This window comes from Ictidomys tridecemlineatus, chromosome 6, assembly GCF_052094955.1.
Source record: "Ictidomys tridecemlineatus isolate mIctTri1 chromosome 6, mIctTri1.hap1, whole genome shotgun sequence".
NCBI lineage: Eukaryota > Metazoa > Chordata > Mammalia > Rodentia > Sciuridae > Ictidomys > Ictidomys tridecemlineatus.
The window spans coordinates 107,599,475-107,627,117 of NC_135482.1; the positions used below are offsets into that span (position 1 = coordinate 107,599,475).

The 27,643-nt window shown below is 44.6% G+C and overlaps 1 protein-coding gene across 50 annotated transcripts in view; it reads right to left on the minus strand.

Moving 5' to 3' along the window:
• Cacna1c (calcium voltage-gated channel subunit alpha1 C) overlaps positions 1–27,643 on the minus strand; it is a 625,112-nt gene that overhangs the window by 111,865 nt on the left and 485,604 nt on the right. For all 50 annotated transcript variants that reach the window (XM_078015416.1, XM_078015421.1, XM_078015414.1 and 47 more), the window contains 3 exons: positions 22,357–22,383; positions 13,920–14,080; positions 12,800–13,025 (listed from right to left, as the gene is read on the minus strand). In XM_078015416.1, the coding sequence (XP_077871542.1) occupies positions 12,800–13,025; positions 13,920–14,080; positions 22,357–22,383 (414 nt within the window). The remainder of the gene's footprint in view (positions 1–12,799; positions 13,026–13,919; positions 14,081–22,356; positions 22,384–27,643) is intronic.

The window sequence follows — 27,643 nt, forward strand, 5'->3', positions numbered from 1 at the left end:
GGATTCAGCTTGACATGAACACAGCCATCTTGAGTCATAACTACCATGATTCCCCAGAGCAGCCCTAGTTGGTTTTTCCTGCATAGCTTTCTAGCAAACTATCAATCGACAAAACCATCAGTCATATGTGGGGCTATAGAAGACCCTGATTTCAGGGATGTACCTGACTCTTCCATGTTATCTTGAGATAATCCAGGTACATTCCAGGCAGGATAAAGCCACCTTTGTCCTAACCCATAAATACACCCCTCTTTCTGACCCAAATTGCAGGGGTCCTACTGGTTTTGCTGCCACTCAGGACTGTAAATCCCCCAATAAACTGCACTCTGTGCAGACCTAGATCTATTTGATGCTCTGTCTTGGGTCTCATATTTCAAGGCTGGATTGCTCTGAAACACCCAACAAAATTGATAGGTTGCTGGGATGTTGTGGTGATCTGCTTAGAGCAAGACGTAATGGAACCTCTTTAGGGGTAGAACACCCTCCCCACTTATATTTACACTTATTTTCCAAACCTACCTGGAGAGAAAAACCCACTGAGTGCTTTATCATTTCCTAAATGCTGATTCTCAAGTCTCACCTAGAACCATGGAATCATACTCTCTGGTGCTGAGGCTTGGTCTGCACAGAGTGCAATTTACCGAGGAACCTGCGGATGGAAGTGTGATCCTGGGTGGCAGTAAGACCAGCATGCTTGTTATGCAAGCTGGTCCAGTACTTGTCAATAAACTGGTATTGGGAACCAGTAACTTCAGAGCATATTGATAATGAAAATTTCCAGCTGAACAGAGGGGTGGGTATCTGCCTGTGGATTGAGGTCATAGGTCCCCGAGAGGTCCTCTGTGTGCTCAATTGCTGTGGAATATTCTAGACAAGTCTCAATATCCATGGAAGACTGGAGCCTTAATTACCATGAGGTACACAGACACATGGGAAATAATTCACTCTAGTCTTGTTCAGCTACATCTGACATCCATGAGACCCCTAGAGGGAGCCAGAAGAGAAGGCCCCTGTCTTTGGAGAGAAAGACACCATATATGGGTTTAAGCTTCCAAGAAAAGACCAGACTAGGAGGCAGAGAAGAAGGTGGGGAGGGAGGAACATTTCCTGACCTGGGGCCCCTTGGAGTGCCCAGGGCTCCAGGGAAGAGGAGGCTGAAGCAAACTGAGTCATCAGGAGAGAAGACCTGGTCGGGAGTGCCTGGGCATGAGAATGGCCACTGGTGAGTACCCTGGGGGACTGGCAGCGGAGTTGGCATTAAGAGTGGTCATGGTCAAGAATGGCAGACCATGGGGCTGGGTTTGTGGCTCAGCGGTAGAGCGCTCGCCTAGCATGGGCAGGACCCAGGTTCGATTCTCAGCACTACATAAAAATAAAAGGCATTGTGTTGTGTCCATCTACAAAAAAAATAAGATTCTCTCTCTCTCAAAAAAAAAAAAAAAAAGAGAAAGAATGGCAGACCATGAAGCAAACACTGGTTTAAACTGTTTAAAAGGTTAAAAGAGAAAACTTTCCTGTACTACCCCACAACCCTCCTGCCTTCCTCACCCCAAGGACTACCCTAGAAAAGTCTGGGCTTCACATGGTGAATGGATGGCGGTGCATAACACCACTGTGGTATGCCCAAAGTCCTACTTCACCCCGCAGAACATGAGAACCGGAAGGCAGTCTATTATGCCTCTCTCTCAGCCCATGTCGGCAAACTCCATCTTCAAAGCAGATCCAGATTTGGCCAGCTCCCATCACCCCTCTCACCTTGTCCAGGATGCCAGCCTCCTTCATTGATTTGTGGGTTAGCCTCTTACCTGGTGGGCCTGCCTCGACCCCAGCTGCCTGTAGCAATTTTCCATACCACAGCAGCATTGCAGCACGCTCTCGCAGCATGCTGCCACATCAAGCCTCGACCACACTTTGGCCCTCTAGCTACTTCTTTTGCTCCTTGGCATAAAAGCCCCTGAGTTCTCATGAAGTCCCACAGACCTGCGAATTCTGGCTCCCACTGCCTCAGCAACCTGCTACGCTCTTCCTCCCTTGGTAACTCCAGTCACACCAGCATCCTCTCTTCCCACAAATTCCAAACGCCCCACCTTCCTGGTCCTTGCTATTTCTGCTGTCTGTAGGGCTCTTCAGCAACCCCTGGGATCCTGGTGTCCTCTAACTTCCCAGAGCAGCTTTCCTGGACCTCCAAGCTAACACCAGATCCTGCTTTAAAAAATATCATTTATCTAGTGAATCCTTTCCTTCTCTAGAATGTAAGGTCCAAGGGAAAAGGAATTCATTTGTTCATATCCCTAGCTCTTTCATCAGGGCTTGTCCTCATAAAGGTGCTACACTAGTATTCTGTTGAAGGAATGAATGAATGAACTTTACCATAAGTGTGGCACATCTGAATTTACTGAAGGGAAATAAAAGAGGCCCTAGAGTCACAGACACCCCAGCGTGTGTTTGTGTGTGCGTTGTGAGGTGGTAGCAGGGGTGGGTGGTGTGACCTCTCATGCATATACCTAAGTCGAAAATGCAGTGAGCCCAACGGTGAGGAATGGCTGTTTCTAGCTTCTCACATGTCATTCCTATTCTTTTAGTTTCCCTAAACTCATGGGTAGGGAGTTTCTGATATTCCTAACTGTTCCATCCCAAGACCATGTATCAAATTAATATGGATCAGTTTTCCTAAAGAAAACAGGTTGCCATGGTTTTGAGATCCTTGGGTAGCATCCCTGGAAGAGCACTGTGGATGGGAGAATGCCCATCCTGGTGTGCATGTGCCGGCTCTGATTAGGAGATGACTGCACCCGGGTACACAGGCACCATCATGCCCACCACACGAGGGACACCTGGGCTCAAAAGATACTGCACTTTGACCAGTCATGTGGGTAAGCCATGGTTAAGACAAATGGAAATCATGGCTGCATATGCTGCTTTTCTTCCATGAGCGGTTGCTTCCTTTCAACAGGGCAAGATGGACTTGTGCCCGAAGGCTGGCCTGCCACCTGTACTTTCTGTCCCTTTGGAAAAGAAGTAAAAGAGACAAGCTGGAGCCAATGGCCTGGCATTCTGAGGGGTACCTAGTTTGCTGAAATGTCCATCTCTAAGCACGTAGAAAAGCACTCTCCAGGAGACGGATCAAAGCATTGCCTAAATGCTATTGTGGCAAAGAACACTAACTGGATCCAGAGCTCCATTTTCATTGATATCGATGAGACCTCTAGGTGCTCAGGTGGCAGCTTGGCAGTGGAGAGGGTGAAGAAAGACCATTTAGATGAAATGGCTGGCAGCCTTCTGGTCAAACTCTCTCCTCCTTGTTGCCAATCTGACTCTCTGTGGCCATGACTGCCAGGGCCTGAAGATGGGATGATGGCCTCATGTCCCAGAATCACTCTCCTTTTTAGAAAGAGTAGCTGGTGGTAAATGAGTAGGGTTAACGGTGTATTAACAATCAACATAGGCTTTTATCCTAATTGATCAAAAATATGAAATGTACACACTCACACACCAAAAAAGGAAGAGCTCTCGAGAAAAGTGAGAAGAATCAGAAAAAAATACTTGGTGTTTCTGGCCACAGACTTTGTAGGGAACTTGGGGACACCTGAGAATCTCTTTTCAGAACAGGGCACATGCAGGCCCCTGTCCGCAGTGGCTCATATGCAGCGGCCAGAGGCCCATGGCCAGCTCGGAGCCTCCGGTCCCCTCCCCAGACACACACTGGCACCACCATCCCTGGCATCAACTCTCCTGTTCTGTTCTCTGGCCACTCTGTGTCACTTTCTCCAAAGTGTGCGTCTCTGCCTACCCTGTTCCCCATCCAACCCAGCTTGCTGTTTTCTCTATAAACTATGGTGCATTTGAGGCTTTTGACCTGCTTAAGTGTTCTGCTACCTAAGTTCTCTCCTTTCCCTTCCTCTCCTCCTCCCCAGCCTTCTTGAAGACTGCTTGCTTGCTGATTATCCATTTATTCATTCCTATGGTTACCTTATCCCTCCATCTCTCCTGGTTTTAGTTACCACCCTCTGTTCAGGGACACTTTGATCCCCATCTGTTTCCCTCTGGGAGTCTGTCTTTGGGTTTGGGGCTCTGTGGAATTCTTCTTCCTCTTCTATAATAGAGTAACCTGACCTTCCTTGAACTGGAACTTTCATCTATCAAACCTTTTACTTTAAAAAGATCAGGGCTGGGCTCTTTACCTTTCTTTATTCTGGTATAACACAATCCTTGAACTTGCTATAAATAAAAGAACTTCAAAACAATAGTGCCATGGCTTTGGATGCTTTGCAAATGCCCCACATTACTCTCTCTCTCTGTTCCAGAGAGGGTCATGACTAAATTTATACCAGTCCCAACCATTTTCATCTTAAGGGGTAAAAAAAAAAAATCCTCTTAGTTTTGGTGTCAAGTGATCTATTATTGGAAATGCATTTATAAAGCAAATTTCATGTGATAAACTTGTGTGGTGCAGGGCTTTGGGAAGGTTCTGGAGTGAGAGCTAGGTAAGAGCCTGGAGAAGCAGGTAGAGTTCAGTCAGTGAGTAGGCTCAGCCTGGCCCTCTCCATTCCCTGGACCAGCTACAGAGATGCAAGAGATGCGTGTCCTTGAATCAGAGATGCAGTGAAGTCGAACTCTGGTCTTTGAAGAAACTGTGGGGTCTGGAGTCATCAGAGTGACAGGAGGATGAAGGGGTGTATCCTGAGCCAGGAGGAGGAACCACAGAGAATTCTAGACTATCTCGGTCAAGGTCTGGTTCAGCCTCAGGCCCAAGGCTTCCTCTACTGGTTCAGTTCCTGCTGGTACTTGCCCCTGCCCACTCCATCCTAGCAAGATTGGGAAGCCCATTTTATGTTTTCCACTTGGCTAATAAGTTCAGAGGGCTTGTCTTCCCCGTTTGCACCAGAGGTCTTGGTCACCTTGCAGAAGGAACCTGCATGGGGAACAAACCTGTCCAGGATGGTAAGGCAGTCTGGCCTTGTCTTTAGGATGGCCTTGGGTGGGTGTGCCTCTGGACTGTGCGGCTACTCAGGGATGCCTAGTGGGCCCCTGTCTGGTGCAGGGCTTTGGGAAGGTTCTGGAGTGTGAGCTAGATGTGTCAGGCTTCGGAAGGGAGCACACTCTTCCTCACCAGTATTCCCTTAATCCCCAGCAAGTAACAGTTACTGTCCCAGAGAATAACTACCCTTCCTGTGTTAGTTAGCATGCAGGCTCTTGAGTCTGAGTCGCCATCTTCATAGACCCTTGCCTGGGAACTGGGCAAATGTCAGATTTTTTTAAAAAATAAAGGCCCTTAATGAGCTCAGAGGCTCCATGGGTCCTTGAGGAGAGTGAGGGCAAGAAGGTGGTGGGGTCAGCTGGGGAGACACGAGGGTGGGACTGGTGTTCACTTCCAGACTCTGGCAGGGACTTGGGGGATCTTTAGAGCCTGGAGGATCTGTGAATGGCTTGGCTCCATGGGTGCCCATGATTCCTGTGTGATTGTGGCTGTGCTGAGTCAGCCTGATCTCAGATTTCCGGGCCTGGAGGGCACTGCAGGGCCTGGAGGGTACTGCAGGGGAGGAGAAATAGAGAGTGATTGAAGGTTTAAGGGGAAAGAAATCAGCCAGTGCTACAGGAATCTTGGTGCATTTAAAAGCCAATTGCATAAAAATGAGATGTAATTAGTAAACTGAACTCACATCTGGATCTAATCTATGGGAAGCCCTTTATCCTCAGCACAGAAAGATAAGGACAGACAAAGAGTAGATGCACTAGATATTGACTCCTGGCAACAGTGAGAGCCCCATAAAGCCCCAAAGCAGGAAAAAGAACCCAATTCATCCTGTGGCTAGAAGGCCAGCTGTTATGGGTAATTTACCCTCAGATGATAAAGATTTTGGCCATGTGCATGCCTCGTTGTTCTGAGGTAGAAATCTTGTCTTCCTATTCCTTCTTTTTATGTGATTTCTCACTCACAGCACTATGAACATTCAGTAATCAGTTGACTTACAGTCTAGCACAGGGTTCCCAGTCTTTTTTTTTTCTTCATGAGACATATGGATGGATGATATTCACAGGCATTGTATACTCCTGAAGATGTTCTCAGATCTTAGATTTTGATAAAACCCCCCATATGTAAGCACACTGATAATAATTCATGTTCATAATGATATTCTTGAGACTCCTGCTCCTTTAGGTAACATGGCTAGACGCAGTCCATCCTGGTCTTGCCCATTCATAAAAGCATTTGGGAATGCAAGTCACAGAGAGTGCTGGTGCTACGAGGACAACAAGCACTCCCATTAATAAATAAAAAATATTTTTTATTTTTTAGAGACACCATTCATAAACTTTGGCACTTTAGCTTTCATATTACTATACACATTGCAAGCAATATCAGATTGCTTGCTATACATTGTTCAGCTGCTCTGAACATGGCAAGGTGTCATGACACCATGGTAGAGAATCACTGATCTAGATCAGTAGTTCTCAACTCTTGGCCCATAAACCTTAAAAGCAGGGAGAATGGCAATGAAATTATAAGAAGGGATCCATGAATCCATAATTACATCTAGCATTATAGTACTCTAGGCTGATTTGAGTACTATAATGCATATTTCAAATGCATACAGATGTGCAAGAATTCATAAAAATCAAGTTGATTTAAAAGCTTTGCGAATTCTTAGTAACTCTTACCATTGTGTGTTCTCTCAGTCAAGAAGTATCAAAAGTATGATTGCTGGTTGTTATGTAGGAACTCATAGGGTTAAACACCTGTGCCTGATTCCCAAATCAGGGGAAGAAGAGACAAGGGACCCAGCTATATCCCTTCCAGTTATTTTTTTGTTTGTTTGTTTCAGATAAAGCCCTCAAGAGAACTTTATCTGAAACAAGGAACCATTTAAGCCAGCCAAATTGCCCCAAATCACTCTTCTGGGTGATCTTGTTCATTATAATCTCATTATGATGCTAAATTCTCCACCCATGATGATGTGTTCCCACTCACCATTTCCAAACAAACATGCAATGTATGAGACACATGATCTCAAAGCCCATATATGCAGAAATATGTTAGGCCCCACCTGTGATGGTAAGTCTACAATATGAAGAGGCACGTGTCTCCCCAATAAAACCCCCTTGCTGCTTTTGTTTGGGAAGACGCTGTGCTTTGAGAAACATACCTAGTGCACTCTCTACTTGCTGCAAATTATAAACCTTCCTTTACTTTCATCTCATGGCTTTGCACTCAGCAAAAACATTTTGCATTCAGTTACATAATCTTGACACCGTTAGGGAGTACAGGACAGAGAAGACAGAGTAGAGGTAAGGATCAAGGTTTTTGATTGCATATGAAGGGCTATGTTTTAAGGCAAAAGAATGGACAAAGGATAGCAGTGGGAAATTAAGCCATTGGTTCTCAAATCAAAGTCACTGGACCATCAACATAGGGCTCTCCAGGAGTTGCTGACCAATCCATTGAGGTGAAGTCTTCAGCAAGCTCCCTAAGGGTTTCCACCAAGTTTGAGAGTCTCGGTTGCTGGTTTAAACTACACTGTTAAAAAATGCATCTTCAACATACAAATTGTAAAGAGACATTGCAAAGTATTCTCAAGGGGGTTTCAAAAGGAGGGGAGAAATACACCTGTTTGATGCCATGACCACAAAGGTGACCCATGTCAAGGCTGTTTAATGAACCATAGTGACCACTCATGGCCCACATTGTGGGAAGTATCTGGGTGACTATGGTGATTTTTGCTTACAAGTCTGGGTTGGGGACAAGGTTCAGAGGAAGCACAGAATTCCCAACACAACCAATATCTTTGTTGTTTCCCAGCAGTCTCCAGAGAGTTTGGAAACTTCAAAAGAGGAAGATGATGGCCTTTGCCCACATAATTTCCAATTAAATAATGGAATTATCCTGTTTACAATCTTTCTAGAGATCTGAAAATACTACTAATCCTTCTTGTGAAAGGGCTATGAAAAGCTCTCTGATCAAGACAGATTTTGATAGAGAAGAAGAGTGTTACCTTAGAATTACTAGAATGTTACTAGAATGTTAGGTAGCGGGAAGTAAAGGGAGAAGAGGGGAGGCGATGTGGGATAGGAAAGATGGTAGAATGAAACAGACATTATTACTTCATGTATATATGTGACTACATAACCAACATGATTCTGCAACATGTACACTCAGAAAAATGAGAAATTATATCCCACCTATGTATGATACATCAAAGTGCATAAATATGTTCTACTGTCATGTATAACTAATTAAAACAAAAAAAAAATAAAGACAGATTTTGAAAAATAGTTCCTTGGCCATGTTTTTGCATTAGGAATAAATTGGTGATCCAAATAGATTGAATGCTCAGTCTCTTAAAGATGCTCTAACAATATCTAGCAGCAAGATTTTTTTTCTATAGGAAAACAAACAAACAAACAAACAGAATTTCAAGATGTGGACTTTTGAGTATTATTTAAAAGGCACTGAAAAGTCCAAGCAAAAATTAGATTTTACCAGACTCCAGGAGCAGCAAGTTGAATCAGCACTTATCTAATAAGAATCCATATGCAAAGAATTCTTGAGGTCCTATCTCAGGACACAAAAAACAAGGTAGTTCAGTGCATCACAGTGGGGTCAGAAGCACAGGCAGTCTGCAAGAGGACCTGCTTTTTATTCCCAGTGTTACCCATGAGCAGTTGTGTGATCTCAGGCAAGTGACTTAACACTCTTAAGTTTCAGTTTCCTCATCTGCAAAGTGGGAATACCAATAATTATAGTACCCTACTCTCATCCTCTTAGACGTGGTTGTCAGGATTATTGGAGCTACTGGATGTCAACTTTCATATCACCCTTTCTGGTACATAGTGAGCCCTGATGTGCACTAATGATTATTACTATTGGTTTTTCTACTACTTTTATTATAAACCGGGGATTTTCTTTAATGCCAATATATTCAGGATGGTCAAGAAGAGCTTTTCTGGGGGAAGAGAGAGAAGGAGGTTGTTGTACTAGAATGTTAAATGTGTGGATTTAAATTCTTCATGCCCTTGAAGTCCTTTACCTGATATTAAACCTTCTCAGGGACTCGCTCCTGTTCCCAAGTTCCCATAGCAGCTATTTCCCCCACACATACTTTGTCAGCTTGTTATATCCTGTCTTAGAGTTTCCTTAATCTTTTCATATGCACAATCTTCACCTCACAACCAGACTATAAATTTATCCTGGGTTCACTTCACACCATCTTTTTTTTTTTTAAACCTCTCAGAATTCAACACACTGTACTCATGAGCCCCCAAATGACATTTAAGTCAAGGGACTGTATTTATGATGGTGCGGTGGTCCCCTAAGATAACATCTCTTGTGACATCACAGCCCTTCTAGTCTGTGTGGGTTCTCTCTGTGATATGCACACAATGGTGAAACTGAAAAATGCAGTTTCAGAACATACCTCTATCACAAAGTGACAAAGGGCTGTATATACGGTGGATAAATAAGTGAGTGTGAGAATGTGTATGTTACTCTTAGCCCTTTTGTCCTTCTTCCTTCTCCTGATAATAGCAATGAGACTTGTTGAACTAATGATAAAATCTCTGGTTATTGAGTGAGTGCTTCCTGCGCCTGGCACTGAACTCAACATTTAAAGGCCTTGACTTGCTGGAGCTCAGGAACCTGTGCATTTGAATGGTTGCTGAGAGAATTGTGAAGAGAGCAGGGAAACTCAGGGATGCTTTGCATGGCCCTGGTGATTCAGTCAAGTTTGGAATACCTTGAGACAGCTCTGATGAGTTTTGTCCTTGAAGTGGAGATACCAGCCTCCATTGCTTTCTTCAACACAATCCAGTTAGTGGCTTTAATGCTCCTATTATCAAAGTTTCCCAGAGCAAAGATTTGTGTTTGCGTGGGTGGGTGCGGGGAATGTCTCAAAAGAGATTTTTAAGGAAAGGGGCTTCTGCCTTGTGGGGGGACAGTTTGAAAACTTCCTCCTGGTGTTTTTGATATGTCCTTTTAAGTAGACCACAACCTACATTAAGAAAGCATATACATACATCACATACATATCTCAAGGGCTTTTCTTAACAATGCACATGTTTTGGCCAAGGAGGCCCACGGATGTTTTTCCATTCTATTTCATTCTTTAATTAAAAATGATGGTTGTGACAAGAAAAATGGAATTCTGTCATTTGTAGCAACATGAGTGGAACTGGAGGACATTATGTTAGCTGAAGTAAATCAGGCACAGAAAGGCAAGTACTGCATGATCTTACGGATGTGTGGAAGCCAAAAAAAAATTGATCTCAAAGGAGTAGAGAATAGAATAGAATAGAATAGTTACCAGAGGCAGGGAAGGGTGTGGGGGCAAAGGGGATGGGAAGAGGAGGGTTAGCAGGTAAAGGGGGCAGTTAGGTAGGAATAATGTTCTGTAGCACAGGAGGATAACTATGGTTGACAACAATTAATTGATGGTTTCAAATAGCTTATAGAGAGGATACTGAATGTCCCCAACACAAAGAAGCAGTAAATGTCTGAGGTGATGGATGTACCAAGGAGCTGAGTCTAATCATTATACAGAGTCTACATGCATTGAAATGGCATACTGTACTCCCCAGATCCACAAGATTACTAAGTGTCAATTAAAAATAAAAATATTACAAAACTAAAAACAAAGCAAATAAATATAAATCATCATTGTGAGAATGTGGAGAATTTGAAGCCCTGATACTGTATACTGTTCATGGGAACATAAAATGGTCCGGTCTATAGTAAACAGCTTGTCAGTTCAAGGACATTAAGTACGCTCATAATTTTGTGCCAACACCACGACTATCACCAAAAACTGTTTCAAGATCTTAATTACAGAGTTAGCCAATGCCATAGAAATTCATTCCTAGTTATATATATCCAAGAGACATGAAAACATATAATCTATACAAAAACTTGAATATGAATGTTAATAGCCACATTATTCATAGTAGCCAAAAATGATAACTGAATCTCATGACTGACAAATGAATAAGCACAATGTGATATATCCATACAATGGAATAGTATTTAGCAATAAAAAACGTATATATGCTACAACCTGAATGAGTCCTGATAATATTCCACTAAGTGAAAGAAGTCAGTCGTGGAAGACCACATAATGTATGATCTCATTTATATGAATAGTTCACAATAGGCAAATCTATAGAGACCTAAAGCATTCGTGTCTAGGGCTGGGAGGGAAGTTGAGAGAAATAGGGAGTGACGAAAATGTCCTAAAACCAGAATGTGGCGATGGTTGCAAACTCTGTAATAGACCAAAACCCTTTGAATAATACGTTCCAAAGGGTAAATGAATATATGGCAGATGAATTGTATCTCAGTACAGTTGTTGAGAATGATGGTTGTGAGCCAACGAACTGGTTTCACCACCCCAGATGGACCACAGTGCTGCTAAAAAAAACTGTTTTGGAGCAGGCTGTCCCCTCCTGGGCCCCTGTCCTGTCCTCTTCATGAGAATCACACCTGCAGTCTCTGGGGGAGGGTAGACAGGCAGTTGGAGGGGGCTGAGCGTGTGGGAGAGGGGTGACAGCCACCTGTGCCACCATACCCATCGTCTTGCTCCACTGCATTTTCAGCAGCCCAGGCCTGGCTAAGACACTCCACTTCTCAGCCTTCCTAACAGTCTTGAGGCCAATGAGAACAGAAACCCCTGGTGAGGTTTCTGGGAGAGATTTTTATCTCCAACTTAAAGAACTGTGCTAAAACATATATAATATAAAAAGCGATCATCTTAACCATTTTTAAGTGTACAGTTCAAGGGTATTAAATACACTCATGATATTGTGCCAACACCAGGACCATCACCAGAACTTTTCATCTTGCAAATATGAAACTTTGTACCCATTAAATGATAACTTTCCTTTCCTCTTTCCCCAGCCCTCACATATGGTTTTGACTACTCTAAGTACATGAACTAAGTGGAGTCATGCAGTATTTTTCTTATTTCACTTGGTATGATGTTCTCAGGGTTCATTCACATGGCAGAATTTCATTCCTCTTGAAGGTTGAATGATAGTCCATTGTATGCATCTCCCACATTTGGTTTATCCAAATGTTGATGGACACTTGGGGTGCTCAAACTTTTTAGGTTTTGTGATTAATTCTGCTATGAACATATATGTACAAATATCTCTTCAAGCTCCTGCTTTCAATCCTTTGGGATATATACTCCGAAGTGGAATTACTAGATCATATGGTAATTCTGTTTTTAAGTTTCTGAGGAACTGCCGTATAGTGGCTGCACAATTTCATATTCCCTCTGATAGTGCACGGGGGTTCCAGATTCTCCATATCCTCCTCAGTGTCTGTTATTTTATTTTTTAAACAGTACCCATCCCAACAGGTGTGTCAGGGAGAGATTCTTGGGTGTGAGGAAGTGACTCAGTGGTTGGTTTTCCCTTATTTATTTTATTTTTTACTTCCTGCCTTGAATTTGAACATGATATCTCAGTCCCCAGAAGCCAACTGGGGTGGAATTGGCACAAGGCTGGTGAAGGAAAGGTCAGAGAAGACTGGGTCCCATCACCTTGGTGGCTCACTTTTGGGCTTCTTACATGACTGAATCCCTGCTTTGCTGGAGCCCACTAAGCTGAGCCTCTGGTTTTAGCAACCAACAAAACTTCTAAACAGCATGCCACCCAAATGACCCAAAGAGAGGTCTGTTGGATTAGGAGCTGAGGCTAGACCCTTCCAGAAATAGCAGCGATTCTCCCACCCAGGCCTGCCCCCATCCCCTGCCATCTGGAAGACTTCTCCCCAAGTCCTATTTCCATAGGGAACTGAAGTGTCACGTACCTTGTGATTTTAAATATCCTCAGCAGCCGGACGCATCTCAGCACAGAGATGCCCAAGGGAGACATGATCTTGGTCTCCACTAGGATGGTCTCCAGGATGCCCCCACACACGATGAAGCAGTCAAAGCGATTGAAGAGGGACACGAAGTAGGCCTGCAGGCCCAGGCTGTACATCTTCAGGAGCATCTCTGCAGTGAAAAGGGCCAGTAGGGCCTTGTTGGCTGTGTCTGGCAGTTTCAGGAGAGAAGTGGGGTCCAAGCAGGGAGGTGAGAGGGGAGCAGAGAGGGAAGAGGAGAAAGTAATTATCACATCTGGAGAAAAAAGGCCCAGCATCCCTCCCTCCCATGACACTTCTTCCATCCACTCCTTCCAGAACAAACAATTAGGGCCAATCCAACAGGAAAGGGATATCTAATTAAATCACAATAAACATTTATTGAGCATCTACCATGCATCAAAGGCTTTGCATGCATTATCCTGTTTACCCTTCACCAAAATTCTGTGAGGTTTGGAATTATTATAAAGATGAAGAAAAAGGTTCCGAGACCAGTAATCCGCCCAAGTCAACCAGGCAAAAGTTAAAACCAGGCTGTCCGAGTCTGACCTTTGAACCACTAGACTAATTGCCTCCAGGATTCTGGAATGCAGCCCCCTCCCTGGGATTGATGCTGCCTGGTGGACTCCCTTCTAGTGGTCCAGAACAGGGTGATGGGGCCTAACCAGTCTCTGGGGACAGTTCCTTGGGTTCAGGTACTATTTTTCTCTTCCCTGTTTTTTCGCTCATCCCATCCTGATGTATTCAAGGTAAGGCTACCTGGAGGTTGTAGTAAGGCCTGATGAATTCAAAACTCATTCTGGGAAGTTGGCAGCCCAGGGTCTCAGAGCATTTTTATCACCCAAGCCCAGCAGTGACTGTGGGGGCAGGCAGATGGTATGCCCCCAGTCAGGTAATAAACAGGTTGTGCCTTTGACCGTGTGGCATGTGAGCTGCCAGGCCTTGGTGTCTCCATCCGGGCACCTGCCAAGAGCCACATCCACTGGCAGCTTGCCTGTGATTACCTCAGGACCCAGGGCTGAGATAGCAAGAGCTGACGGGGACAGAGCCAGGGGCCGTTGCTCACCTTGCACTTCGGTGAGCCAGTGGGGCTGGTTGTAATGTTCCGAGGCGATGGTGAGCGTGTTGAGGAACACCAGGAAGATCACGAGCCAATAGAAGACATTAGACTTGACTGCGGCCCGGCACTTTCTCCTGCAGAACCGATTCCATCTGCGCCAGTAGCGGCTGGAAAGGGGACAGGGAGAGCATGGGGCTGGCTGTAAAAATGCAGATTTCTGCCCCCGTGAAGCATGCCACAGTGGCTTCTGTTCACTCTTAGCTGGCGGGGTCTTACTAGAGCACAGCAGCCTGGTGGCAAGGAGACAAGGTCTCCATCAGGTTCACTGGGCCCACTGCTTGGTTGTGAGACCTTGAGTGTGCCCCTGAACTTCTCTGGGCTTTGGTTTCTCATCTGTGAGATGGGAACAGAGCCAACCTCACAGTGTTGTTGTGAGCATGGATAAAATGCCATGTTAAGGCATCTGGCACAAAGCTGAGGTGCTCCACAAATCAAAGTGTCTTTGTTTTCTAATAATGGCATTATTAGAAATAGTATTGCAAATATCAAAAAGAATTAGTAATAATGGCGGTGACAGTGATAGGACTAAGAATGGTTACCATTAATGAAACCTCTGATATGCCTAGTACTGTCTTAGTACTTCAAAAGACTTCTCTGCAATTCTTTAAATAACTCTGCAGAGCAGGCATTATTCTTCTATTGTAGAAGAGAAAACTATGGGCCATGGGAGTTCAGCAGCTTGACCAGGAGCGAGAGCTCTCTTCTAGGAGCGAGAGCCAGGCTTGGCCTCCCTCCAGCCTGATCTCATGCCCCTTACTTTATGCAGCCTTACCATTCAGAGCAAGGTTTAATCTGCATCAGAGGATCTTTGCTTTTATGGAGTCAGGGAATTTTGTGAGAATCTGATGAATATTTAGATCCTCTGTTTGCAAAACTGGGCACACCCCACAGGAACACACATTTACATAAGAGTTCATGCAGTACACAGATCCCCTGGTCCACATAGTATTCCTAGTCTCTTGACTGGGGAACTTTGTCAGTGATTCTCAAACCTGGCTATATCTAAGGGTTACCTTGGGAAGCTTTAAAAACTACCTGAAACCCTTCCCCCTGACCCCAACAAAAAACAAATTCAATTTGATTTTCTGGGGGCTAGGTATTTTAAAATAGCCCCCAAACTCCACTGGTATTTTTACATGTTCTCCAGCTGGTTCTAACATGTAACTGTGATTGAGAAGCATGAAGTTGGATGATCCCCAAAACACATTCACATTTATGATTCTGTGACAACCCGTTTTTAATTTCATCCTCTTCGTGCAGTGAAAACATAGCTACATAGTGAAAACATGGCTAACACAGTAGTTGATACAGTTAATCAATACCTACACTGACCCAGGAGAGAAGGCCGGGGATGCTCAAGAGGTGTGGGGAAGGAGACTGCAGAGAGCCACTCAGAGGGCTTAAGGGAACAGCATGTTTGGGTTTGATTTCAGAAAACCAAACGTCCGACAGACACAACCACACTGTTAACTTCTTCAGGGACGATGTGAGGGATGCTCTTCTAATTGTCCTGGTTGGAGGTGATGGATGTAGAAGCTTTATTAAGGAAAAGACACTGAGCTGACAGTAGCGTTGAGAGTAGTATCAACAGGACTTGGAGATGACTGGAGTTCAAGGTGGGAGAAAGGGATGATGAAACTTTTAGCTGGGATGATATGGGTGAGTGGCGCCCTTATCCAGTAGAGGGCCAGGAGGTCAGCTATGAGAAGGGTGGTATGCTCAGCTGGGGTCATGGGCTTGGTGTTTGCTGGGCATGTATGTAGACAGGCCACCAGGCAGGTTCAGAGCTTCTGCTTGGGAACTCAAAAAAGCATAATTTGGGAGTCTAGTCCATGAATATCTGTAAGAATAACTTTCATTGTCTAGTGTCCCTGGTCTAGGCTGACATTCCTCTAAATAAACATGCCATGGAGCAGAGATTTTCATTCCTCATACTGAAGGCCATTATTGAGCCATGAAAGTTATCTAGTTGGTCATGACTGGCACTGAGAAAAGGAACCAAATAGAAAATATTCTGAGACACACCATATCATAAGAAAATTTTAAAATAAACAGTAAGGAAAAAGTTTAAATAAAACTTTCAGGTTGTATGTGTGTGTGTGTATTACTGGGACAGGCTATAAAAACTCACCTTCCACTTTAGAGCAATAAAACTGAATTACAGTCCTGTATTCTAAATCAGAGTCCACAGCATGAGTCCATATCACCAGTCTGGACAGAGATGATCAAGCATCTCAGAGTCATTTTCTCCATGGCGTTGTTATGATGGAGCATCACAGGTCATTTGTATGAAAAAGCTTCCCTGCAAATGGCATGTCTCATAGCAGCCCCCTGGGTCATGCAGCATTATGTGCAAGTGTGCCTGAAGTGGGCAAGGGACTGTTGTGTGTGCTACACGTTGTGCCCTTCCAGCTTTAGGACATAAGCCCCTTCAAACCTTGCCCAACTCCAGAAGTCAGGGACAACTCACATTCAGAGGCTCTGGGGATGTAGGCCTCTGTTCTAATAGATCCTTCCATTCACACCTTAAACTCCCTTTGGGGATTACTTGTCTTCATCTATGTTTCTAACTCTGTCCTTTGTCTACCTACTATCTGCAGAAAATCCCGTTACCAAGCTTTTGCTAAAATTTGTTACAAGATTAGATGAATACAGTTTGGGCCCAGGGGACAGAGGGAAGAATTAACCAGGGTGGTTGAACGCCATCTCCAGTGAGTAAGCAGGCTGACAGGTAAGGGGGCACTTACCTGCTACACTAGAGAAGTGCAATACTTTGAGAAAATTTGCTTCTAGTGAATTTTGGGATGATTTCAACCTCCAGACCAACTACCTTGGATGCGAGTTAGGATAGAGAGGGACAAAGGTAGGGACAATGAGTTCCACATAATCTTAGTGAAGGGTGAGTTTCACTCTTATTTGCCAGATTTTTTTTTGGGGGGGGGCTACTGGAGATTGACCTCAGGGGCACTCAAGCACTGAGTCACATCCCCAGCCCTATTTTGTATTTTATTTAGAGACAGGGTCTCACAGAGTTGCTTAGCACCTCACTTTTGCTGAGGCTGGCTTTGAACTCATGATCCTCCTGCCTCAGCCTCTTGAGCCACTGGAATTACAGGTGTGTGCCACTGCGTCCATCTTCTGCCAGATTGTGATACTGAGAAGTCCTATCATGCCAGGGCAAAGTTCTGCTTCTTTTTACATTTGTACTTATTAATATTATAAAGAAAGTTGATAATATATTTTTCTTATAAAACAAGTTTTGGGGACAAAGTCGTTTTTGATCTTAAATAGCTTACATTATATTTGCAAAGAGTATGTTTTAAATAGACACACTCTCATAATACAGAACTCAGAGATAATTGTTATTCAGAATCCAAACTAATCAAGGTTGCTTTCTTTTATAGTATGTAGAAACTGACTTTGAGTCAGTTTAATACCAGGAACTTGACCAAACCCCTCTTTTCTACAGCTTGTGGGTAACAGCTGTGGGGTGTTATAAGGTCAGACTTGTCACGTGGATCTGGAACTACTTTGCCCCCAGTCCCACTAAATCAGGCTGCTCCTGCGCAGAGCTGTTCAGGAGAGTCACGTGGATTGGGGCTGGGGTGGGGGTGGGGGTAATTACTATCCAGAGAAAGTATTTAAAGATAATTATACACCTCCCACTCTTCAAAATATAGCTTTGCTTGACAACTGGTTTCCTGGCAACACTTCTTACTGTATAATAAATGTAATGGTTTATTAGAATGTGTAAATTTATTTGTGTGTTTACATATGCATGGAGGATATATAAATTAAATGATAAAACAGGGAGGAGAAATTTGCCTGCTATTCATGTTCCTTTTGCATTAACTTGAAGTCATTTAGTCTAGAAATAGAAGCTTCCATATGTAGACACAGGAGAAAAGGATGGATGAGAACATGTTGAATCTACTTCTCTAGACATCTGTATCACTGCACTCTGCTCCCTTGCCCCTGGCTTACCTTGCCTTCTCCCAGTACTGGGTCTCACTCCTGCCTCTAACTACATAGAACACTCTCCCAATGACTAGGGCCTCCACCTGCTGTCTCCAGTCTCTAGGTCCTGCCCATCCTGTAAGGCTCAACTGGAGACTTAGCTTCTCTATGATGAACTTTCCTAGTCTTCCCAGCCTGGCCACCCCTGTATCACTTGTCTGCCTCACTTTGGCCAAGAAACATTCATTAAACACTTACTATGGATTAGTGGATAATCAATAGTTAATACAATAACATAGTCCTCATCTGCCTGAAGCCCATGCAGGGGACAGAGGAATGAGGAGGCAACACAGCATGCTACATGCTGGGGACTCTGCAAACATGCACCAGGGCACATAAAACACATCTTAGCCAGCCATGGAGGATCCAGGAGAAGTTTTCTAGAGGAAATAACTTGTCATGAATTTGTATCGTCAGTTAGTTTTTATTTGTATGGTTCTTGCCTATCCAGTGAGATCATAAGACCCAAAAGGGGAAGAGACTGTGCCTTATACTTTGTTACAGACACACAGTACTTAGCACAATCTGTCCCACAGAGAGGGACATTCAGCTGACAGACTGCATGAGCTACAGAGACAAACAACATAGATCTACTAACTCCCCGAGGAGGATAAGGCTTAAGATCCCTGAACCCCTGTGACCCAGGGAACAGGGTGGGGTGAGGAGGGTTTCTCAGCCTGTAACTGCTGACAGGCATCTAGAGGAGCAGATGACAGGAAAATAATGAGCATGTCAGGCTCTCTCAAGTGGCCAGAGTAAGTTTCCATCTTTTTTTTTTTTTTTAATCAGAATGAAGAATGGACAGCAGAGGAAATCATTAAAATAACTTAAAAATGGACAACGATTGGGGCAAATGTGGGTTTGTGCCTTGTTGGTTATGTCATGACAGGAAGTACAGGGAACTCTGGGGACAAGGCAACATAGTCCTCCAATATTAAAAACCCATGAGGTTCAATTCAAAATTCTACATAGTTGAGGTCTAAAAACTCCAACAGGTCATCTGATGCATACTCCCAGGTTGCAAAAGACTCTCTGAATTGTACGTTCCAGGTCTGTTTGCATCCTATGCTGAACTCTTGGCCCCGCATGTTGCTCATTCTTTATTTTATCTAATTCCTATCAGTGGAAACTTGGATTACCAAAGGAATACCCTAGAATTGTTTTAATACCATAAGTCTGCTAATTTGCCAATTTCTCCCTAAAAGCCCAGTTCTAATAATTCTTTTAAATAAACTGTGACTTAATTAGACTTTGTATCATTTGGTCTTGCACATGAAACAGGCCAGTTTGAGGTTTAAGATTTATGTTACTGTTAAAGTGCCCCACCTAACTGAGGGAACAACGTGGGACACCGATAATCTTAGAGGCACTTCCAATCTATTGCTGGCCTCTGATATTCCCCAACCAAGCACCAACAAGAGGCTTCAGAACCTGAATTAGGTGGTTTCCCTTTGATATCTACTCAGAACTTCTAGGGTCACATTGTCGGGGGCAGCAGCTTCTAGCAACATGTGGCTTTTGTGTACTTGAAATGTGGCCAATACAAACAGAGAAGTGCAGTAAATGTAAAATACACACTGGATTTCAAAGGCTTAGCATAAAAAAAAAGAAATGTAAACTTTCTTACTAAAAATGTGTTGTACTAATTGCATGTTGAAATAATAATGTTTTAGATACACCACTGGTTTAAATAAAAGGTATTAAGACTAATTCCTCCTGTTTCTTCATACTTTTAAACATGGCTACTACAAAAACCTTTTTAAATCTCCTATGTGCCTTGCCTTATCATTTCCCTAGCACAATCCACTTTATGCCCAGGGTACAATAAGGTCTATGGGGACAGGGTTTAGTATTACTGGGCAGTTGATGAGCAGGATGGCACAGAGACTAGCAGCAGGGCTCCTGACTCAGAACTCATGTGGCTATACGTGGGCTGTGTGACCCTGGGTCCCCCTAAGCTTCAGGGTCCTTATCTGCAGGTAGGTTTAATGACTGTACCAAACTACCAGTAATAGGCCAGTTGGGAATATGGAGTCCTTTCTCTGCATTTCATTGTGTTGAGAGTGTGGTTACAGAGGGAGAAATCCTTCAGGGATCAGGGCCCACTGGCTGGTAGAAAGCAGATTGAGAAAAGCCTCAAAGTGGAGCAGAGATTCCCTTTTTTTTCAAAAGCATATATTACATGATCAATCACTGGATTAACAAAATGGTTCCCAGAGTATCCACTGAGGATGTAACTGAAGTATGTAACTTTCTCTTATCCTCCAGATCACATTCATTCATTCATTATCCACTCATTCATTCATTTACATGTAACAAGAATGAAATTTTGGAAATATTTTATCGCCCTTTACTTTATTGTGTGGGGGTTTTGGAATTGTTAAGAGCAAAACATGCTTCTCAGCTTTGGTTGTCAAATTAGATATTTTGTTTGAAAGTGTGTCCAGCCTCTTGTCTTACTTAGGCATAATTCATTTATTCACTCAGCAAAGATTTATTAGGTCCTTATTATGTATCAGAAATTTCTCCTCATGCTGGAGATAAAGCAAGAAAAATTCATGCATTATTGAGAAAGGATATTTCAAAAATGTTTTAGAGCTCTCCTTCATGTAATAAGAGCCAGATTCAATAGAGCTGACCTTAGATTTCTACATAAAGGAGTTTTTAGAGAAAGAGGCAGAGGAGGAAAACCTGCATTTCCCAGTCTCAGTAACATATGGGAGAAAGAAGTTATCAGAAAGGGGAGAGAGTCTGACACCAGAGTCCTCATTAAATCTTAGCCCTTGGGCACTGAGCCCCAGAGAGTTAAAGAGTCTTGCTTTAGAAACATTAGAAAGCCACCAGGGAGGCCCAGGGTCACGGGGCTGGTGGGTAGGCTCTTGAGGGAGAATGTCAGCCTTTGACTCAGAGCTCTATGTGACTGGAACTCAGGTGTGTGGAGGACCTGCTTTAGTGCTCCTGGCTCCCCATAGGACATTCATGGAGTGTGAGTGACCTGAAGTATCCATGTACTCAGATGAGGTGTGAAGGTGCTTAAAGTCAGTGGGCCAATAGAGTTAGGTGTCAAAGAGCAAATGGGGAGACTTTAAGACTGGATGCAAGGGGATGGGGCCTGGCCTCTACAGATGGATGCGCAAACCAGATGGACCTGTTGAACCTCAGCGGGTGCCAGCTTAGAGCAGCTCAGACTAGCCTTATGAAGCAGAGCAAGCAAGAACCCAGAGGACTCCTGAGGAGTCCTCACCAAGACCTGTCTCTAGGATCTGGAATCCTCTTCTCCCCGTGAATCTATATTGGCTCTAGAGAGGAGCTGAACCAAAGGAAATCTAAGTGACTACAGAGGTGATCTCAGGGGACTGGGCTACATTTACCCAGCTGGCCTTTAATTTAGCATGGTAGGTGCTGCTAGGGAAGCAAGACTCGGTCGTGAAAAATGAAGATGGATCTTTTTGGTACATGTGAGATTTGCAGGAGTCAGTTTATATTCTCACTCCACACACCCATCCATTCAACACACACTTAGGGGGCAGCCTAGAGCTGCACCGGCACTGAGTTGGACTCTTAGGGAATAATAGCTCTGAGGCATGCAGACAGGGCCTAGGTCTCTGAGCCAGTAATTGGTCAATGCGGGGCTAGAGGCATCTGCAAAGCACTGTGGGAATGGGGGTAGGTGAGTCAGTCTCCTCTGGGAGTGTGTCACAGATGCAGTAACTTTTGTTAAACATAGTCTGAGTTTTCCAGATGAGGACAGGGACAGGTGATTTAGGTGAGGGGAAACTTTGTGCAAAGGTCTTAATACATAAGAGGACAGAGAACACTTGGATAACTGCAAGAAGTTGTATGTAATTGGAACAAAGGGTATTTACTGGGGAAGACAGAGGGTGAAGCCAAAAGACAGATCGCAGCCTGAAGACCATGTGCCCTCTGGAAGGTTCTGATGTTGTCTCAGAACAGTGACTCAGAACAGAGTCATAATCCTCCTTGCTTACCACGGTCCTCAAGTTTCATCTCTCACCATGTTCCATAAGCATAAAGTAGGTCAAGAGAGTGGCAAGTGCTCACATGTTTATTTTAATCGGACTCTATTTCTTATAAGGGAGAGAGACGTTTGGTCTCAACCTCCCAGGGACAGCGCTGCTCAAAAGTCCCAAAGAATTCAACAAATCTCAATCCTGAATCATTTTCCCCATTTGATCCATGAGGCCTCTTCTTCAGAACCTTACAAAAAAGAAAGCCATCGCCCCTTAGAAGAACACCTCTTTCTCTACCTGCCAACTAGCAGTGGTTATCCTGGGCCACCCAAAATGGTAGCTGAGGGCTAAGCTGGTGGGCAGAAGGAAGGAATAGCAGTATGTATCTCACTCACCTGAACTTTGATTTGGAGATCCGGTGGCTGAAAGAGAAAAAGGAGACATTACCAAAGGACAGACACTCACTTTTCTCCACGTAGAGGATGTTCAACAATCCCAGAGGAGTTTGGTGTCCTCAGTACCCTACCTGGGCACTGGAAGGATGTGCCGGTGTGAATCAGAAGTTGGTCAGAAAGAACACTGTTTGGGGCATTTGAAGGTGGAGACTAAGGGTGGGCCCAGGTGACTGATGTCTTCTAAGTACAGGTGACCCTCCCTGAAAAAGGAGAGTCCCCTGTCCTCAGATCGTCATGAGGACAGTCAGTTCCATGAGGAGAGGTTGGGAAGAGCTGCCTCTTAGGCCTCTCCTGCACATGGGGGAACCCCACCGCAGGAAAATCCCAGGCAGGACACATCCGCACGGGCCTCACTGCTGTGTGCCAGAAGAACTGCCAAAGCTGGGTTAGGAAGGGAGACCAGCAAAACGAGCCAGCTTGGGGTGGACAGGCTGCTAGGAACCTGTTCCAGAGCTGTAAGGACAGATGTTAAAGAAAAAGCCACATCTTCTGAGGAGAAATCCAGAATGCTAACAGTCATGTGCAGCCCTGAAGACTGGGGGACTTTGGCGGTGTGATGAATGCCTCAAAGGGTCATTGATTATATGGGTGGGGGGTTTTATGGAAAAGTGGGACCTTCAAGGAGATCCTATAGATAAGGAGTCCAGGGGACACTAGGAGGGGACAGGAGGCAGGGAGAAGAAGGCCAGAGAGAGGTAATAAATGAGAAGCATGGAGGAGTGGGAGAGGCAGAGGGAGAGGGGGAGAGAGGAGAGAGAGAAAAAAGAGAGAGAGAGAGAGGTTTTGTCAGAGTTTGTTTAAAATTTACAAATTATACTTTTATAAGTTAAAAGAGGTTGGAGGAGGGAGGGAGAGGGAGAGGGAGAGCTTGACTCTTAGCTTAATGCTAAGAGAAGGAAGTGAACACAGGCCAGACTGCAGGTGGTCTGACACTCAGATGGACAAGCAGAAAGACGGTGCAAATGAAAGATGAAGAGTTGGAGACAGTGGTCAGGGACAAGGAGCCATGTGGGGAGAAAACAGGGGAGGGGAGTCTGGGAGGCAATTGCTGCAAGTTGGTGCTGTCCCAGCAGAGCACAAAGCCAGCTGTGTCATACAGCAGGAAAAAAACCAACCCCTCTCGTTATTTTTTATTAAAAAAATTAAACCAGAAGATGTGACAGGTGGCAAAGCCATCGTGCATGAGATAATGATATCTCTGGGGCACTGAGAATCAGAGCCAAGTGCCTTTACTGCTCAGAACCGTTAGCTAATGACCTTTTCCCACCCCAAAGACTGCCTGCTAGGACTGGAGGGTTTAATCACACGTTAACAAATGTATGGGAGGGGGACCAGGAGCCAAGGGCAGCATTTTCATTTAGAGCCACGTTTAATGGGGGAAACAAATGTTTTCCAGCTGCTAATAGGGTGATGGGGAATCCAGGGCACTGTTGTCTCCAGCAGTGCCACGCTGAGCTTGGGACCTTCAGTATCTTTCCCAGGCTTGCTTTTGGGCATCTGCCTCTCCTTGCAATAGTGGGTAACTATGGCCTCCAGGCTTAAGACTGTTTCTCTGGCATGCGTGTCAACGATGACCACTTGCCCTCGCTTTAAGTTTTCTCCTCACTTTTACTCCAAATGAGTCACAAGCAAAAGGGAGTTCTTAAGAGCTGTCATATGGGGAAACCTACATCTGAATGTCCACCTCCCTCAAGGAAATGACTCTGGGACACGGACTCAGGGGAGGATCAGGGCTGGGGGTGACTGCTTATAATGAGGTCCCAGTTCGTGCACAGTCATTGACTATGGGTCCTTTCCTAGCTTCCTGGTGTACCATGGACAAGCAGGAACGGAATAGGACTTTCTTGCCTGCTTAACTCCAAATCTTGATGTAGAAGCCTGAACACCAACTTGAAGATTGGTTTTCTTCTTGGTTTTTTTGGGGGGGAGGGGTTTGTGAGCATAACTTTAGGTTCTGTGAATCTGAAATATTCACCCTTTTTAAATATTGGCATGTTTTATAATTGATCAGTAGAAACACTCAGCCCCAGGTTACTTAGGCACCCTGCTGAAGAAGGGGCGGGTACTGCTCAAGGGGCATTTGTCTGGAGACAAGAAAAACTTCAGCTCTCTCTCTGAAAGAGCTGGACTTAGAACTCTTTGAATGTCTAAGGGCCTTGATTACTCTGTACTCCCTCTGTACAGAGGGCAGTTGAACGTGGAACCTCAGTTCACGAAAATAGAGGGACACCATTGCTTGGCAGTCTTCTGCCTCCTGGGTAGTAGCCAAGGGCTGGATGTTTGAACAGCTGCTTCCTTTGTGTGAGTAATTGAGCTAAGGGGTCGTGGGTGCCACCACTCCCCATCCTGGGCTGGGTAGCCTGTGACAAATGCTGTCTCCTACTGTCTCCCCAGGTTCCAAACAGTCCTTACAACAGTAGAAGACTCCAGCTTCCCCAAGCTCCAATGGGTCATGTGTGACATGCTAAGAAGTCTTCTTGGTTTCTCCATCATTAATCATCTAGCGAGGTGCATCTCCCTTCTCACGTTTTCAGTGGGCTTATGAAGAAGAACAAGGAGGCAGAGAAAGTCAGTAACTGACCCATGAGAGCGGTACTCCACTGGATAGAAACCAAAGTTCATTCAAGCCAAGACACTTGCTCTGTTCAGGCCTCCAGAACAAACCTTCTAGGAGATCATGATTTTCTTCTCTGATGTTGAGGTTCAAAATTAGAGACAAATCCAAAACATTTTCTCTCCACTCCCCTCTGGACGTAGTTATTCAATTTGCAATTGTCATTATTTGACAAATATTTGAACTTCTCAGGAGCTATTTATATTTCCAGCCTCTCTCCCTTTCTTTGAGTAATGAGCACCATATGTTTACTACCTGCTGTGTGAAATACTATTTCCCTGAATTGTCCCCAATTTGCCTTTAACATAAGTCAGATGGCACGCAGTCATCTCCACTTGGACAGAACTCTGACTCGGCCTCCTTAACTCCAAAACTTTGTCACCAGCACATGAATTCAGTATCACCACATCTTAGGCCTGAGCCTCCTCCCTTTCATAGCAACCAGTCTTCGCCCAATTGCTCAACCTTCTTCCGAGATTCCCAGACTGATACCAGACTTGACTTCTTGTGCTCAGCTTCATGTCTATATCACCCCAAATACAAGGCTGAGTCCATACCACCTAGCCTTTGGCTGGGGCTGTGTGGCTAAACTCCACCCTGGTTCATCCCTCTTTCTGTCTCTAGCATTAGGAGGCTACCCCATTTGCCAGAAAATAGTGGAATTGTTCTGTGAAGCTGACTCTATATTGATGATGTTGGTCTTCACCAGAGCTTTGGCGTCACTCAGTAATCTCTTAGTCATCCCTTGGTGATTCACAAGTTTGAACCTCCTGCACTGTCCTTCAAGGTCCTACAACACCTCATCACCCTCGCTCTGTGATGAGATGATGGAGATATTTGGTGTCGTGCCCCCTCACCAACCCTCTTCATCACAGCCTGCTTCTGATTCTATATTCTTCATAGAACCTTAGGCTTTGAGGGCTGGAAGGAATCTCTGGTATCACGTGGACCTTTGGTGTGTGATTTCTTATCTGTGTAACCTTACTCATGTGAGATTTGACAGAGGACCCCCAATTTGTCAAAGAAATGAAAGTGGCCCCTGTAGGTGGTGTCATCCCCTTCTGGCTTTGCTGAGAGTAATGGTCCATCCAGCCCTCTGTTTCTAGAAGAAGGTGCTGAGACTCAGAGCAGAGCACTTTAGCTAAGGCAACAAGGCTGCTATCTGGTGGCTGATGGGGACTAGATGCCAGGACTCCAGATGCCAGGTAGGGTACCTCCCTCTGTGTGCATTTAGCATCTCCACCTGCATCTTGAAGTCAGCCCTCCCCTCTTCTTAAGAAATTTCTTCTATAAGTGCTCATTTCCTCTCCAGCTTCTTTAGTCTTTTCCTTTCCAGTGGCTTCTTCTTTGCCTCAAAGATGGCCCCAACGATGACAAAGTCAGCCCTCCACTTTCCATCTCAGCCTCCTCTCCCCCTTCGGTGGTCTCACTTCTTGAGTGGGTGCTCCATGCTGGCACATTTCTACCCCAAGACCAACTCCCACCATCAGTGCACCTTCAAAGCCCAGAGAGCAGAGCTCCAGGACATGCTGACCACCCTGACTATCCACCTCTGTTTGCATCTCCACATCTGGCCCGAGCCACCATCTGCTGGCACCTGTGTAGACATCATGACCACTTCACTCACGTGTTGATCCTTCCTATTCTTTTCATAACACTGAAGTGAAATGTCAAGAATGCAGAGCCAACCAAATTAATCTCCTGACCCAGCTTCACATTCCTAAAACCTTTCAATGACTTCTCACACTCTTGTGGCAATGACCCACCTCATGAAGGGTCCTATTTGCCCCTGCCTATCTCCTGCCTTGTCGTCTTCTGTCCTCTCACATATGCAATCACTATGCCCAAGGACCTGGGAACATGCCTGATTGGAATACTACTAGTCCCTACTCTTTATGTTCATCCTTCCAGTCTCAACTTAAATTTTAATTATTCAAAAAAATTTTCCTAACTGTCTACTCTAAATCAGGCCCCTCTGTTATTGAACCTGCATTACTTTTACTTTTCCTTCTTCATGTCTATCCCAATTTAGAATCACCCATTTATTTATTGAGTGTCCTTTATACACTAGATTGTCAGCTCCACTGAGGTGGCTTCTGTTTTTTCTATGGTTACAGATCACCATGGCCCAGCAGTAGGCTGGACACACTGTCAGATAGAGATTCAAATAGCTCAAATCCAAATGGGTGCTCAAATTCCTCTTCCCTCAGTACCCAGGCCAGTGCTGTTGTCTGTTCTACCACAGAAATGCCCATTTTATTTTCTTCTTCCTATTCTGTGTTCCCCAAGATTCAGCCCTTGGCCTCCTGCTTTCTATTCTTTTGTGAACCCTTATTCTGTTACCTCACTGCTAGTTCTACACTGATAACTTCAGATGTGTGCCTCCAGCTCTGCTCAGAGCTGAGCTGTGGATCTCCTTATCCCACTGTCTAAGTGATACCAGCAGATCCATTTTTCTTTTCAAACTTTGATGGCTCCATTCAATTCCTCATCTCCTTTGTTCAACTGGCCCCTCCCCCAAAAAGTATCAGATTCTCTCCGGCCCTCTGGCCCCCATAGGAACCACCTTTACCCAGACCTTCTTGCCACGTAGAAGTCCTCATCCTTACCTCA